General features: G+C 45.1%; 2 protein-coding genes across 2 annotated transcripts; one reads left to right on the top strand and one right to left on the bottom strand.

The window, feature by feature from the left end:
• The first annotated feature begins 613 nt into the window (after positions 1 to 613).
• LOC119376867 (uncharacterized) lies at positions 614 to 7,621 on the top strand. Its single transcript, XM_037646551.2, has 4 exons — positions 614 to 738; positions 1,726 to 1,897; positions 3,497 to 3,645; positions 5,465 to 7,621. Exons 1-4 carry the CDS (start codon positions 618 to 620, stop codon positions 5,623 to 5,625), a joined length of 603 nt encoding a protein of 200 aa, XP_037502479.1. The 5' UTR covers positions 614 to 617; the 3' UTR covers positions 5,626 to 7,621.
• A 1,674-nt stretch (positions 7,622 to 9,295) lies between these two features.
• On the bottom strand, positions 9,296 to 11,445 carry LOC119376866 (P2X purinoceptor 7-like). Its single transcript, XM_037646550.2, has 3 exons — positions 11,258 to 11,445; positions 9,912 to 10,130; positions 9,296 to 9,452 (listed from the first exon to the last, which is right to left on the bottom strand). Exons 1-3 carry the CDS (start codon positions 11,443 to 11,445, stop codon positions 9,296 to 9,298), a joined length of 564 nt encoding a protein of 187 aa, XP_037502478.2.
• Positions 11,446 to 16,724: the final 5,279 nt, after the last annotated feature.

The following is a 16,724-nucleotide window of genomic DNA, read 5'->3' as shown; positions in this document are numbered from 1 at the left end:
GAAGTATGTTGAGTCGACACGAGTATAAACATGAACCGACATAAGGCTGATAGTAATGTGAAGTTGTGTAGATGGCTCATAGATCGGCAAAAAAGTTTGAAGCTCATCAGAGTCACTCAAGAAATATATTTTGCGCTTAGGGCTCACTCCGGACTCAGACTCACCAAAATTTTCGTCAATCGGACTAACTCGGGCTCAGGCTCACTAAAATTTTTCTCAACCGGACTCACTCGGACTCAAGCCCACCAAATATTACTCACCCAGAATCATTCAGACTCACGGCTCAATCTGAGTCTGAGTGAGTCTACTCATGAGTGAGCTTGCCCGACCTATGGCTAGCCTATGACAACCGGTCGTTCCCCCATCCAATTTATTGAGTATTTCTGTGCGTAATTCTGGAAATGTTAGCCAGTGCCACTCATTGTCATGGCGATGAGTATGGAACACATTTTTTTTTTCACAATTGATGATGCTATGTAAACTCCTATCTGTGCAGGTCTTAAGAAGCAACTTGTGGCAGCCACTAAATCTAGAGGCTGTGAAGCCATCGGCCCTTGGATAAATCAATCAATTCACACCTCTACTTTTCCGTGAAAGTTGGTGGTGGTGATGGTGATATGGCTGTGGCTGTTTGGATGTCCGTCCTCAACCACATCAAGGACAAGCACGAGGGACACAGTGTGCTGTACCCAAAGTGCCAGCACAATGAATTGGAGCCGAGAAAATGGTTGCAACCAGGTAATGTAGTGCTGATGTGTGGAGTCAAATTTTCAAAAACACTAAAGGGGCTATGCACCCAAACGTTACTAGCCAAGTGTTGCATTGCAACGTGTCCCTTGTATTGTCTTGAATTGAATGCAAGAAGAATTTTGGAGATAGGCGCATGCAACAGCATACAGCTTTGAAGCTTACAACTGCAAATGAAATCAGAGGACAGAAATTGGCATACCTTTTTGTATTCCACTCGCCCAGTTACGTATTAATCTAGTTCCAGTGAAAACACGGCTCACACTATGTTGTACAAGATCAATGCAGCAGATTGTGGCCTTCATGCCGCGAGCGGCCACCACACTTTCTGCCGGATTATGTACTGCATGGGTTAGCAGGCGTCTCTGTGCTGACAAGTGAGGGGTTAGAAACGGTGAGGACAGGAGAAAATTTTGTGTTTTTTTATACAGGAATGAATGGTTTTGCTCTGATGCAGACATGCAAAGTACCATGTTTTGATGAGGTGTGCGCTTTGTGTAGGCTGTTCGATTGCACCAAGTATGTCGGCTGCTCAGAATTCGAAATCACAATTCACAAATTCATGTCTTTTTCACAACTCTGAAAACTGTGAAACACAGCACAATTTGTAAATTCATCACACTGAGTAGATCGCAAGCATGTGCATGTATTCTTTATTTCTAACTAATCAACACGCCCAGCATATTCCCAGCATGATACCTCACTTCCGCTCCCAGAAATTTTTTTTGATATACAAGGCTGCACTCGGTGTGGGAACCCACTTGGGAAACATATTAAAATCTCAAACGCTTTGCTTTCGCCATGTTCACTTGTGCCACAGCAGTCATCAAGACCCATAGCAAGGAAATGGCTGATAAAAACAATATGCGTAATTTGTGGTGCAGGGCCCTTTTAAAAAAATGTCAACTGTGTGACTGATACACTTACAAAGTCTCAAACCTTCACTTGAATACCCTTCTTTCTGCTTTTTTTTTATAGGGACAGATGCTTATGACAAGGTGTGCAGCATCTTGTCAAATAAGCGTCTTTTGGAAGACATCAGACAGATGTCGCCAAACTTTCAGACCTATGGTGTGGAATCGTTCCACGCTATTATAAACAGATTCGCACCCAAGTGCTATGCCTTCTCCTACCACGGCATCCTGGCCAGGTATGTACATGGATTTTGAGAATGTGGCAAACATGTGATAGGGTATAGTATCAATCACTAGTTTCACACATTCAGCTAGTGCAAAAGTACATAAATATTTTTGTGTAGTGTTCTGATCTTTTGTGATAAACCTTTCAGTTGCATTAATTTATTGAAATTAATGAATTGATGTTAAGGATACCTCACATCACTATGAAAGATTATTCTGTGAAGTGACCCCTATACTCATATATCACTGCTTGCCAGTGGTAGCTTACTTGAGGGGAATCTTATACGGTTTTACTTATCTTGTGGCTGCTGTCTTATTTTGCGAGCCACTGATAAGAATTATTCTTACATTTCAGAGGCAGCAATCATACCATATACAAAAGCATTGTAAAATGATATAGTTCTGGGCTTTTATGGGCTGGAACCACTAAATTTTTATGATGCACATTGAGCAGTGGAGGGCTCAAGAATAATTTAAAGCAGGATAGGGTTCCCCAATGTGCATGGTAATGCAGTTATGCAAAGGTTCGCTTTTCACCTCAATCCAAAATTTTCTGCCACGATTTGACCTTGTATTTAATCTACCAAGCCACAGTGGCAGGTATACAGCATTGTAGCAGAACGACATTATTGCCGGCGCTAATGCATATGATTTACAAGAATTGTTTCTATTTATTTGACCCTTTAACTAACCGGATAAGTCGTCTCTGCAAGCGCGGGTAATGAGGATCCAATGCAACACACTTTTGTCAAGAAGCACATGACATGTGTTATGGTGACTGTGTGGACAACATCGTTTAGTTAGTTCATTGTCGTGTTGACGCTCCTAGACAGGACAGATGGGGCGCTGTCTGTATGACCGTCTGAGGGAGCACACATGTAATGTCAGGTTGTCCACAGCTAGTGCATTACCAGTGCATTGTTCTTCCTGCGGCTGTGCACCATTCTTCATGTGCTGTGCAGTTCTTGTGAGGTACCCTGTCTGGGTAAGAGTGTGAAATTTCGGAAGCTTTTGCAACAAACGAGAAGGGAAACACTTGTGTCAACGAACCATCAATATCACTTCGAAAGCACAATTGCGTAATTGTGCTGGTTCATGCTGTTTTGTTTTGAGACGAGGCAGATGTTATGCTGCGGTCTCTACTTGTCAATGTGCTGTTAGTCACGTCTATTCATTCTTTGCCTGTTCATCTTATATATTTTCCTGCCACATTGAACTGCACTCAGTCATTCGTCAATGCTGGTGTTGTTTGATTCTCTTCTTGCGTCCAGCCTTTGTACTGTTTTTTCTTTCTCAGCTTGTGGCCATTTTATTTTAATAAGATAATGCATAAAATGTCAGTCAGGCACCTGTTTACATTTCCAATGATTCTTTGAAGCTGAATTTGTGTGTGTAAGAGCTGCATTTTAGTACTGCCGTGCTGCCTCAAATTTCAAGTTGTTGCACCACTGCTTTCTTCGCCGATTGCTATGCCACATTGTGCTGCAGTGCCGAGGGTTATCTGTGACAGATGCATTTATGCTTTGGCACTTGCATCTGGGCTTGCTCTGTGACAGTTTCAGTAAACCAATACAGGGCTGCCAATAATGACGCAAAATCGTTTTCTGCAGGTGTCAGTTGGCTGCTCTGCACTATAATGAAAATGCGGACAGAATGCAGGCACATACACAGAGTGGCGAGCTCCGATGGCAGATCAAGCATCCGAAGGCGAGGAAAGGAGATGTTGTTGCTTGCGCCATCAAAGAACCACCATCTTACGGTATGTACACAACATTACTAGAGTGCATTAACCCTTTGTAGGTTTGCCTATTTTTTGACATGATGATGTAAAAACCAGCTGTGGTACACTGATATAAACTACAAAGAAATAGTATAAAACAAATTTCATCAAAATCAAGCCAGTAGTTTACTGAAAAAAAGTGGGACATATATGTCCCACTGACTCATGGGAGTGTTTTCAAAAAGTGGGAAAACGCTGTCCCACTGTCTCATGAAGGCACCATCTCGCGATTTCATCAACGGGTATTTGGGATGGAAACGGCTGAAGCAAGTGGCACAGGGTGTCACTTCTCAAGTTGGACTAAGGAAAGTTGTGCGGACCTCATTTCCAGCAGTAGAACACCACCTGCACCTGCGCCTCTTGTGAGCCTTCATAGCGCCGTGGTCTGTTCTTGTAAAGCTTACCTCACCGCATGCACCAACCATTTTTTTGTCCATTTTCCTGTCCTTGCTTTGGCTGTCAAAATTTTCGAGCATGGCTGATGTCCCTGAATATGTGCCTACTTTTCAAGAGTTATATGATATCAAGAAAAATATTTCCACGCACAAATATCCGCAGTCACGCTGAGGTATGAGCATGGCGATTTCGCAGGGAATTGTGTTTCAATGCACTTATTCGTCAAGTGATTGCCCAAACTTATAAGAACACGTGATGACTGGAAGCTAAAATAGCCTCTGAAAAACCAGAAAAAGAGGCAGTTACCTGGCATTTACATTGGTAGGTTCTTTCTATCTGAAGAAGAGGAAAATTCAGAACCTATGATAAAAAAATTTGCCAAAGTTCAGCGCCATTTTAACACTTCCGCCCTTTGAAAGCATGGTGAAAGAATTTTCCTCAAGATTACGATGACTTCGGCAAGACATGAGTGACTTAGCATTGTGCTAATTGCAACGGGTGATGTGGGAGAAAATTTTTCCTGCAGACGGAAAAGTGGGACATATGTGTCCCACTGTCCCACAAAGGGTTAGACACTACTACTTTCATAGCAGAGGCTTATGCAATATTGGTGGCTGTGAAACACATTAAAGAATTTAAAATATACCCAAGGCAGTTGTATACACACTTTTTAAGCATCATAAAGGCTTTCAAGTCTCTGAAAAAACACAGGAATTCAGTAATTCTGTGGCTCTATTCATTTTATGCACCGCTTAGGCATCCCAGCAGCACGTTGTGGTATGCTCAGTGCCAGGGCGCCGCAATATCCAAGAGGTGACCAGCTGGCTACATCTGTTCATGCAAAAGGTGCTAATTCATCTATGCATGTTCCTGTAATTCTAAGAAAGCTCAGGGCCTACTGGGATCTAGAAATACATGATAACTTACACGTGATTACACCATACCTCAGTAACAGGCCACCCACATCAAAGACACACTGTACCGAAGTAACACTTTGCAGACTTAGAATAGGACACATGTACAGAACACACGCATGCATTTCATATGATGGCGACCCACCCAGCTGTGACAGATGCGGCCTGCGACTCTCCATACTTCTTTTGCTGGAATGCCAAAACTACAAGCCAATAGGAACAAGCATTTCCAGTACCATTTCGACAGCAAATGTAATGTGGGCAAAATGAAAGAAGCATCAAAATAACTGTGACACTTAGCGATGAACAGAGCATCATGAAAGAAAAATAATTTCGCTCTTGCCAACATAGCACCGTTAGTATGTATGCATGAGATGGTGCATATGCTTGCCAAGCTAGTGAAATGGCGTTTTTTATCTGCTGCTTCTCAGTCTATGCGTCTTCTAAAGCGACTGATTGCTCTATTTGTAAACGCATTGTGTTTGCAGGTTACCTGAGCCACCTTCTATCCGCCGTTGAGGAGCTGGTTACTGCGGGGAGTGCTGGCAGAAGTGGCACTACATCACAGCCACCACACCTGTCAAGCACCTATGGTCCAGTTGACAAAGCAGCTATTGTTGAAGCTCATGTTTCACGGTTTCAGATGTAGCTAGCTAGTGAGGAGTATCTGTGATGTTGTTGTGTGTTCAGGCCTCTTACACACAGATAAGATCTCATGGCAACATAGAGGTTTTAATGTGGACGCGGGATGGAACTGACGAGCACGTTGCACAAGCGCATACATATGACACACACGTCAGTCTACGTCTAGTGGGTAGTGTCTATCAGCGCAGCAACGGCACACTCACGGCACGTTGACCGCGAGGAGATGTTGTCACCGATGGTCCAGGCATGCGTCGGGACGAAGGCCCAGTGCCAGGTGGTCTGGAACATTGCCCAGCACAGTAGCGGCCTAGGATACCGGCCTCACCGAAACACGTCGATGCCTGTTGTGCACAGGACCCAGGGCACAAGTCCTTGGTTGCCGCACATTTGGTCGGGAACGCGGGTCCCACCCAGGCAGCTCAGGCTAGAGCTGTGGCCGACTGACTCGCGCGACAGATGCTCATTGTCCTCTTCTTCTGGCGATGAGACGACATCCATGCGATGATTTCAGTCAGTTGCTACCACAGTATCCTAAATCCAAGGCACTCAACACACACCCGGTTGCCTCTTGATGCCACCTCACGTACCTGGCCTCTCTTCCAAACTACTTGCTCGTTATCACAGTCCTTGTCATATCATCGATGCAACCTAGCCTGTAATGACGTCGTCGAGCTACTCACAACATGCCAGACGTGTGTAATTCGGGGCTCGAGACAGTACACGTGGGCCACCTGAAATCATACTACTACCCCGTCATTCTGCCTGCCCCCTGAGTCGTGAGGATGACTACGCTTCACACTCAGGGTATTGTAAGGAAGCAGAAGTGCCCCTATTTAGACATTCTAATGTTATGAAGATTACATTCAATTCACACTCGCAATGGACAAAGCGATATCGGAAGCAGAGTTTGCAGAAGGTTTTTAATAAGTGTCGTCACAGCTGTCAATTTTTTCCCACTTATGGTACACTTCTCTCACTTCTCCCAACTTTTCAACTATTGGGACTGTGATGCAGTGAAATTCATTGACGTGACGGTCATGCTGCGTCAGGCCTGCGTGCTTCATGTTTAAACGATTGCAACAAAGGGAGAAAAAACCAACCACAGCACGTGTTCCATGCACAGAATGAAATGAAATCACTGCGAGCTCTACAATTAATGTTTCTTGTTGACATGCATGTACTTGCGTATTAGAGGAGCTCAAATCAGTGTAAATTTTTGTTCATATGTTTGGCAATAATACCGGATGCTTATATGTATATATATATAAACAATATTTTTTGGGGGAAGCCAGGAAACTCATTTAAAAATATTGTGTTTTCGAAGACAGTGTTATCGTTTTAAAGTATGGCTAGTTCAGAATTTTCTTAAAGGGGTACTGGCACAAAATTTCGCGGCCAAGATAGCCTGCTGGATCGATTCCTGTGTACGTGCGTGTACCATCTGCAAAATATCGACAGCGAATAAAGCTTGGAAGGTATTTTATATGAATTTTGAAGTTCGCGAGCGCAATCCAGCATTATAGGCCGCACCTGGTGCATTGACACCCTCGGAGGTGACCCAAGGTGACCTCCCTACTTCCCCTACGTAACTGTTGCAGCCAGTACAAGTTATGATGACGTCGTAGCCGCCATTTCTGTTCTGACGCGCTTCCCGACGAATCGCTCCTCGCCAGCGGGTCAAACCTGAAGTGATTCGCCGCGTCGAAAATTCCTTCCATCCCCGCCGCAAGAAAATCGTCGCCATCGAACGACGATGGGCCCGGCGACGACAGACCGCATGGAAATGCGTCACTGTTCTGTGTGCTCACGTGACCAACCGTTTCACTCGCTAGGTGGTGATAGTTGCACCCGGCGGCTTGTCGTTTTTGGAGCTCTGTCAAACCAAAACTGAGGCTGTGTCGGTAATGAGGAGCTTGTAATTAATTATCTCATGAGTGTTGCAGCAAACGATGTGCCGTGTTATGACTAACAGGCCTACAGCAACACATTGCAGCAAAAAAACGCGGGGCGAAAACTTTTGTGTCAGGACTCTTTAAACAAATCAGCATTGCTCTCTTAAGTAATGTCAAATTACTTCAAATAATACAACAAGTTTGAACAAATTTCTGATGAAACCCGAGAAAATTTGTGCGTTTCCCTTTCAATAAATGCCAACATATGCTGCTGTAATGGGGTTCGAAAAATGACGCGACTTTATAAGTTTTCAGTACATGAATCTTTTGAAAAATAACTGTTAATCAGACTTTGAGTTAACTGCTTTGCACTCTCAATGTTAAACATGCCTTCGTGTGCTTGTTGTACCTAGGTAACATCCATACCATGTTCATATTGCAAGGGTATGAATAGCTGCAACAATGTGCCTCTGACTAGATCGCAGGTCTCTTTTTCGGTTGCATTACGTGTCCGAACATGTGAGTGTTAAATATTTGTATCTTTCATAACAAACCCCCATCTGCAGGAATCATAATTATTATTTTGCTGTCCCACCGAATGAGTTGCCTTTGGGGGATAAATAAACTTTGTCTTTGGTGTAGAGCCGAGTGTCTGCATAACAACACATTCTCAGAACAGAAAATTTTTGAACAAAAAAAAGTGTATGAAATTGATTAAGAGACTAAAGAAATGCATGCGCGGTTGCTAGGATGAAACAAGCAAGCATGGTCGAAATATTATGCTGTACAAATAAAAAATCTTCAATCAGCACTACAAACAAAAAAGTTCACCATTTTCCCATTGGTATTCTTCAGATGAGAATAGCAATATTCTCGGCCTGAAATCTGTTACATTTCACGGGTGCTGGTAAGCAGTTTTCTTGTTTTTTATCAGGTGCTTTGTGCTCCAGCTGTTGACATTGTGAATAACAAATACGTCAGATATGAAACTAAATTTCCGTGTTTTGCAAGCATATTCTGAGCTGACACACACATGTATGGCTCTTTTGCACACCTTAAAATACTGGCATTTTTATGACTTGCTTACTTTTTTACAATTGCTTTCAAGCACAATTCTCTGTCCAGATTGCAGTTTGAATGCAGTTCACCTGATGTTGTGTTTTAAAATGTGATCGCATGAAATTAGAGCTTCAGGAAAAGCAAATCTTGAACAAAGTCTTCACACACCAATGAATGCTTAATAGTAATAACAGTAATGTCTGTGGTTTCATGGGCCATAACCACGACAAGATTGTTATGCACGCCAGAAATTTCAACCATGTGGTGTTCTTTCACAAGCACCTAAATTTAAGTACACTGGCGTCTAGCATTTTCACCTCCATTGAAATGCGACTGCCATGGATGCATAGTCGGGCCACTCATACTAATTCAGTTTGTTTGGGAAGAGAAATATGTCATATGAGCTCAGAAAAATGATTATCATGTCATGCTAGTTCTTGTATAAATATATTTTATGAGTCTATTGTGATGCTGTCCTCTGGTGTAATTATTCTCTGTTTCCCACAACAGTATATCTGTATTGTGTGTGCTCCTCATGCTGAAAGCATCAAGGTCTTTCATTAAATGCTTGTGTATGGTGGACATCAGTGCTTGATTGTCTCACACATTACATGACAAATTGTGCACTCAATGCATGTTACTGTGGTCTTTGGAAAAGTAATAACACTGTGTGAAAATCAGGTCAAAGAATTTGTTCGAGTACTCTATAAACATTTTATCCAGTTAATATTCAGGGTACTTGAAGCCAGTGTAGCTTTCGGAAGGGAAAGCGTCCCGCACTGCTGCTACAACACAGCTTGGTAGCACTGTTCTTTTCCTTCGGCCGAGACGGTGCCACACCCATCGCACAAACTGTCGGTACGCAGTGTACCTGTAACGCCTGAAACGTAAGCATCATGCACCATTGAGGATATGCAACTAGGCCAGCACTGCAGCTGCCTAACAAGCAGCTGTCATGTGTATATGTGCAGTTATATTTTTAATCTGGGGTACTGTGGTGCCAACACACTTCAATTGTAACTCCTTGTAAAAAACGTTTTCACGCCAAACTTGTCTTTTCATCAAGTTGAATCAAACTGTTACTATGTTACCATTGCATGGAAGTTTCACCACAATGCATACTAGCTTTTAATTACTGTGGAATATTGAAAAAGTATACAGGATGAAAAAAAATGTCATATGTTCATATTGGTTGCTATTGCTTTTCTCTCCTCTTGTGGTACCAAAATATAGATATGGTAAATGTGGTGGACTGATGACACAATGTTATGCGATGTTTCGAGAACAGACTGTGTGGACCTTTGCTGTTTATAAATAAAATGGCAAGATGTGCTGTTACCTGTGAATTTCTGGGGCTGCAACGATGCCTGGACGATCCTCCATGAGTGCATAATAGGCTATTTGCAGGACATTGACGTCCAAGCATCCCCGCTGGAAAGTTTGATGGGCAGTAATGCACTGCTCATTTTCTGGCATAAGAGCGTGCACTTTCTGAATTTCATGGCAGCATAAGGATTCAACTTCTGTCTCCATTGCTTGACAGCTTCCACACTGGCACCTGTAGTAATTATTTTAGCATTATCAATATTACCATCAACCACTGTACTTGGCACTTTGTTTTGAATACGAGAGCCTCAGAGGCAATGATGGTGTCGCTGTCTTTCTTTTTTTCCTCTACCTGCACTTATTTTTCTGCAGTCATTTCCACCTCGGCCATTTTGTGTGGGGGGGGGGGGGGGGGGGGTGGCTTTTAGTATTTCTGTACACTTTACTTTCATCTTGATCAGATAAACCGTTGTTATGTCGCACGGTATTCTTTTTTGCCATCGGTTCTGTATCAGTAAGTCCTGCCTAGGGCGTAATAATGACATAGCCAGTACGAAAAAAAGAAATGCATAGTCGGGCTGTGTCGTCGCATTTTATCTTGTAGCCATGCGTCTTGTCGCTCGTTCACTACTAAGTACTCGTGCATAAGCGTTTCGGACAACCCGCGGAGTAACTGCAAGCCTAGCTGCATGTTTTGGACATATGTATATAAATCCGGCTGAAAAAGTGGCATACGTACGATCGCAGAACTCATCTTCGAAGAGACAGCTGACAGCACGGAATAATGCTTGTTTGATTTCTTAATTTCTTTGATTGTTATTATCTTTCTTTTTGCCATAGGGAATAAGCCGCGGTGCGGTCAGTCGGCCTAGGCGCGTTGTCCTAAGCGCGAGATCGCAGGTTCAGATCCCGGGTACAGTGAACTAGTATCCCGGGCGCGGAAGCCGCATTACTTTGCAGGCGAAACGCAAAAACGCCGTTGCACTTAGGCTGTTGAAAACGTGCGGGGCACGTACGTTGTGTGGCACGTAGACGCACGTAAAACGTGCGTGCCACAAAAATTGCGCTATAATATTACTAGCGCTGTATTCGTGCTCGCTGCATCATATCCCATGATTTTCTCGTGCAGGAGCGTGCCTGTGCTTCGCCATTTTTGATAGCAGCACTAATCATGGCCTCAATCAAGCGTGACATGTGCACTTGCGCGGCATGAATAACGCTGCCAAATAATGCGGAGGCTACGAAGTAATTACTACACACTCCCTCGCTGCGCGCGAATCGATACCCCATGCACAATAAATGTTTCTCCTCACCCGTGAAATATTCCCTAAGGCGCTGATCATAATAAAGGGATCTTACCATTCAACGTTCCCTATTCGCAAGGCTCCTTGCAAAGAGTTGTCGGTGCTGTCGTGCGATTCTTCTTCCGACGAACTTGCCAACGGGTCGAACGCGAAGTGGTTAGCCGGGTTTGCGAGCTCAGCTTCTTGCATGCGGCCGAAATGGCCGAAATCGCTGTCGGAGTCGCTGGTCGACATTTCGTCCATCGTTGTTCGCGTGCGCAACGTGCGACTGACAGCAGACGACAGAGCTGCATTGGTACGTCAAGAGTTTCTGTCCCCACGTGACTGAAGCTGACATGATACGTCAGTGTGAAGCCACCCCTTCGAAATCGAAACCGAAAGTGGGCTTTTAAGAAAGCAGTATTAAAAATATATTCCATGCGTTTCGAAGCACCAGAATACTCTCTTTAGGGTTCTCGACACCAGTGCTTTTATTTACAACAAAAATCCGAAAATATTCAAAGTTCGTGTCAGTACTCCTTTAAGCTTCGCCTTTAAGAGTTGAACGCGATAGCGAAATCCGGCCCCTAGTGCGCACTTCAACCACTAAGTGCATACTTATTAATGTGTATTGTTACACACACACACGCACGCACGCGCGCGAATTTTACAGGCTTTCGATCTAAAGCAAGAGTCGCATGGCCTCCAAGATATACGCCGCGCGCCGGCCCTCTCGGAAGCCATGAAAAGGCGAGACATATTTCTCACAATGCCTCACAGATGGCAGCACATTATCTAGTGTTTGCTGCGTTGGCTTGATACGTTTTCCTCTAGATGGACATAGTTGTCCATTTTTAGAGCTGTTTGAAAGTTCGTGTGTGTATTTAGCGGCGATGGCTGCACTATCCCGGCGTTTTTCGACGTAGTTTGATGGCCTCGCGAATGCGCCTACCGTATGGGCTCGTTTTCGTCGTGACACCTGCCGAACAAAATGCGTCGAGAGTCCTTTCACTACATGACATTTATGTAGTGTTTTTGTCCGAAGCAGCTGCAAGCAACATCGTGGCTTTGTGGTAAGACACCTGCTTGCCACGCGAACGGCCCGGGTTCGATCCTCATTGGGACCGAAGATTTTATCGTTTATTTTATTTGCTACTTTCTCGATTTTTCGCTCACGGATGATTTCCGCTCACAACCAACGGTGCCGACGCCGACAGCGGAATTTCTGCGACACGAGCTCTCTAACGCTACCGCGTTAAAACGTGGCCGTGCAACGGGCATCCGCAGCGCAATTCAGCGACGCGCGTGCAACGCGCACGCTTGGCTTGATGCGCCGCTCGGTTAGCATGGTCCCTAAGAGTGTCGCCGTCTGGTGGCGTCCAGTGGAAGGCATCACCGTTGGTGCCAGCGTCTCCCATTGGAAACCCTCGGCGGTCGGCACACTAGTAGTATATTCTAGGCACTATAGCTAGAGTGCCTCGATGCACTCGTTCGCCTCCGCTCCGTTCAGGGTGGAGACAAGCGCGTCGTCTGCTACAGCGGTCGCCATTACTGATCCCAATCGTCAAGGCGCGCACTGCCGGCGCGCGGATTCGCAGCCTTTTGCTCTCGAGTAAAAACACTTTGTGCCGGATTTGCCCTCGCAAACGCAAAATCGTTCACGGAAGTCGCTAGTTAAAAGTTTCCAGGCAAGCATCAGAACAAGTAATCGAATACTTTGCGCCTAAAGGTGTCGCAGAACGCAGTGATACTCCCTGCCAGCGCGGCCGCTGGGCTGTGGCTGAGCGGCGCACAGCTGCTTTGGATCCCTGAGAGCTGCAGGCATCACTATTTACTTTTATACTTTGCGGGTATATATGTTCGTGCGGTGTCTTTTTGAAGGCACGACAGTTTAGCTTTATTCAGGAAAGTTAAAGGTGCGGAATACTGTCTATTAGAAAGCAATAATTGAAAGGTATCATTCCCGGGACTGCCGAAACGAAAAGCGGTGCAATAATGCGCCTTACATAAAGGCGCAGAATGTATGCTTTCATGCACGTCTGAAATTATTCCAGCTCGAATTCTCGAAACGAGACACGCAGTATTGAGACGCGCAATGCAAATTGCGCGTCTTTCTTAAGCAATCTTTCTTAATTTGAGCGAGAAACGCACCTAGTGAAGCGAACGAATTAGCGAAATATAAAAATTTGAAGACAGCGCGCGCAGATTTGACGGCTACATTAGAGATATGGAGTGAAAATAAACTTAGATGGAATATACCGGAGCGCAACGTTTCCATCCCATTCATCATTACGGGCTCTCTCTGCACTTGATGTGCAGAGAGGGAATGTTGTCAACATAGCAAACGCACATTTTCAGAGTGCCATACACACAGCATTTCCCAACATCCATCACCAGTGATCAATTTGGTGACGTGAGAGACCTGAGGTCTACTCGCTGTTCAGCTAAATCTTACAGCGATTGGAATCCGCGCGCAGGTTCCGAGGCTGCTATTATATGTGACCGATTGCCGGATGTATGCGTCTTCGTGTCCTCTTATTGAATACCTATTTTAAAATATGGCTGTATTTCCCATTTCGAAAAAATACCAGCGAAATTGCAGTAAGCATCAGAATGTCGTTTATTAATCGCAGCGGAAACGACTATACTTATGTAATGTTTCAATGTTTTTCAGCGCTGTGAATTCCGCGTTGAAACTAATGACCGCGTACGGTAATGTACACAAGAAAGCGTTTGTTCAGAGAAAGCAATTCTGGCAAATTATTCCACCGGATAACGAAAAACAACGCGACAATATTCATTATCGCATCTTCGTGCATAAAAAAAAAAACAAAAGGAGATGCTCGCGACAATGAAAGCACGTTTTCCAAGCACACCCCGAAAACAGCGCCAAATTTATGCGAATGGTTCAAACGCGATAAAACCATTTGGCATTACCAGTTCGCTCAACGTTCGATCGTGTTCAAGTGCGACAATGCGCGCTGAAGAGGCACCAACTCGCACTCAAAACCACGGCACACACATAACTTACAATAGTCTATTCTGTGACTGCGTTACTAGTAACATATACGCCGTTTCAGAAATCGTCCCAAAAGCACCCGACGTAGCAAAGGAAAGGTGATGGGAAACAGCAACAAAGCTTGCAATACTCACGCTGCACACACGAGAGGCATTCGTCGGCTGCCACTTGTCACGCTTTATCCTCACTGTCCATAAAAGTCTTCTTTTAGGATCCCTTGGGAAAGAAAACATCTTCCAACCATTCCTAGAATGGTTCGTGCACTGTGGCACGCAACATCCAGTCATCCTGCGGGACTCGCGGCGGAGCAGACGGGCGACAAGGCGGTAGGCGCAGCATGCACGTTTAACCAAAGCGCGGCGTGGGCTAAAACATGGCGGACGCGCGAGTCGAGGCGGCGTCGACCCTTTCAAAGAATGACCGCACTCTAAGCGGGGGCGCGCGCATCGAGGCACTCTAACTATAGCCATATCAAAGCGCCCCTGTGCGTTTGAAACGTATTTCATTTTATACACAGCTAAAAAATCTACAAACAATATTCGTTGTTCTTAACACTAAATTGCATGTGAAAGATGATAAAAGCTTTTTCTGTTGAGAGCAAGATAACATTTTTAATTGTTTTTGCAACTACCGTTAGAATCCAGACGGCGCTACCATCGTGTCCAAACTTCGTCCCCATTGGCTCTATGGACATGTCTATAGTGAACTAGAAGACTAGACATGTCACTCCCCTGCCTCCGCTTCGGCACGTCCGCCATATATAGTTTTCCCGCGCGACGGGCGCACGGCTGAAGATGAACGCGCTGTTCATTCGTGTACCTAGCGCTGCTAAACAAATTGCGAAAGCGAAATTGTGCAAGCACATTGTTATACAAGTTTAATGAAGAATATGGAGAGAATTATATGTGTCCGAATCATCGACAAACTGACTTCTAGAGTTGTGTACGCCGATTCGAGTCCACGGCGTTCTACGCAACGCGCTGTGCTTTTAGAGCGCAGCTCTTAGGCGCCCGTTTCTGCGTTGATCGGCGTCGCCGTTGGCGTCGTCGGCGTAACCGGTAGAGCGAACGAGGACGAAAGACAGCGAATGTGGAATCTGTCGATATCACGAGCCACTGGCCTTTAACATCGCTTTCTTCTTCCGTCACGCGCGCTCGCCCTTCGGTCGGAGCTCGTGCGCATGCAGGGCTGGCAGGTGCGCTGCGACTGTCTCGCTTGTAGTGACGGGGATGTCGATGTCAGCGTTTCGCTTAGTTCGTGACGGCTGCAATACACAGAGTGGTGTGCGTATAGCACTCGAGCACCGGCAGTTTTTGTGGCAATATGGAACGAATGTTCCAATGCGGATAGCCAGAACTTCAAACACAGTTGGCGTTGCCTCAACACAAAGCTTGCAACGCCTCCGATCTTGGAAGCAGAAAAATCATGTGATGACGGCACCAGGACGTCGTAGAAGCTCAAATTTGTGACATGTCAGTGACGTCATGCTGACGTCAGATTACGTTACGTCATCTGATATTGTCATCACATGATATCGGCGCTTTGCACAGCCTCAGTGATCGCCCGTCGATCACGGAGGCAATGCAAGACCTGGGGACGAGCAAAAAGCGTGCAACGCCTTCGATCTTGGAGGCAGTAAAAGTCATGTGATGACTTCACTAGGGCGTCATAGGTAGCTAGAATTTGTGACGTTACAATGACTTCATGCTGACGTCAGCTTACGTTACGTCATCTGATAACGCCATCACATGACATCGGCGTTTCGCGCAGCTCCGTGATCAATGGGCCGATAACGAAGGCAGTGCAAATCGGCAGTCATGTGATGACGTCATCGCGTGAAGTCACGTTGTTCGACGTCATCATGGCGTCACAAGCTTTGGTCGTATACGGTGACGTCATTACGCGATGATTTTTCACATCCCTCGTGTTGACTCCGCCGGCGGTCAATTTTCGCGTTTACTAGGCATCTAAGGTCTTCGCCAGAGCAGGTGCAGGGCCCCTTGAAGGCGAGTGTTAAATGAAAACAATACTTCGTTCTACTAGTCTGTGAAAGCGGACATCCTGTTGGTTTACTTAAGAAAATCATTTTTCTGCTAACTTCTACACGCTCTATACTTCCTAATCACGAAATGTCATCGAGCACATGAGGGCCCCAATTGCTATAGTATAGAAGAGCTTCGTGCACGAGCACAGACGTCATGAACTATACGTGCATGAATAAAAAGCGCAAGGCACATTCGCTTAGCACAAAGGCGCGGATTAATCTACATGCGCGAATTAAGCGCGAAACTGGTATAGTAAAGCGCTCCGCATCCAAGGTGCTATGCACTTGTCGACATTAGAAATCGGATATCTGACGAACTGCTTGTGTCGTTTCTCAGAATTAGTGGTGGACTGCTTCTCGAGAATATTAATTACTCGAACTTCGTCATCACGCGAGAAACGATTGCCGAAGTGAGTACAATTTATACTTCAATCACGGAAATTGATTTTGAGCCCACTTATGCAGCACTCATTCTTACGG

The sequence above is a fragment of the Rhipicephalus sanguineus genome, unplaced genomic scaffold, assembly GCF_013339695.2.
Source record: "Rhipicephalus sanguineus isolate Rsan-2018 unplaced genomic scaffold, BIME_Rsan_1.4 Seq257, whole genome shotgun sequence".
Taxonomy (NCBI): domain Eukaryota; kingdom Metazoa; phylum Arthropoda; class Arachnida; order Ixodida; family Ixodidae; genus Rhipicephalus; species Rhipicephalus sanguineus.
Note: the sequence above shows the minus strand (reverse complement) of the source record. Positions and strands in the feature narration are given on the sequence as shown.

Bases quoted from the DNA above. Each gene is read 5' to 3' on its own strand.
- LOC119376866 (XM_037646550.2), bottom strand. From the start codon at position 11,445: ATGGACGAAATGTCGACCAGCGACTCCGACAGCGATTTCGGCCATTTC. The intron at 10,131-11,257 runs GTAAGATCCCTT...TAATTACTACAG, and splicing joins CGAATAGGGAACGTTGAATG to GTGCCAGTGTGGAAGCTGTC. The intron at 9,453-9,911 runs GTAACAGCACAT...CTTACGTTTCAG, and splicing joins GCAGCCCCAGAAATTCACAG to GCGTTACAGGTACACTGCGT.
- LOC119376867 (XM_037646551.2), top strand. From the start codon at position 618: ATGGCTGTGGCTGTTTGGATGTCCGTCCTCAACCACATCAAGGACAAG. The intron at 739-1,725 runs GTAATGTAGTGC...TTTTTTTTATAG, and splicing joins GAGAAAATGGTTGCAACCAG to GGACAGATGCTTATGACAAG. The intron at 3,646-5,464 runs GTATGTACACAA...TTGTGTTTGCAG, and splicing joins CAAAGAACCACCATCTTACG to GTTACCTGAGCCACCTTCTA.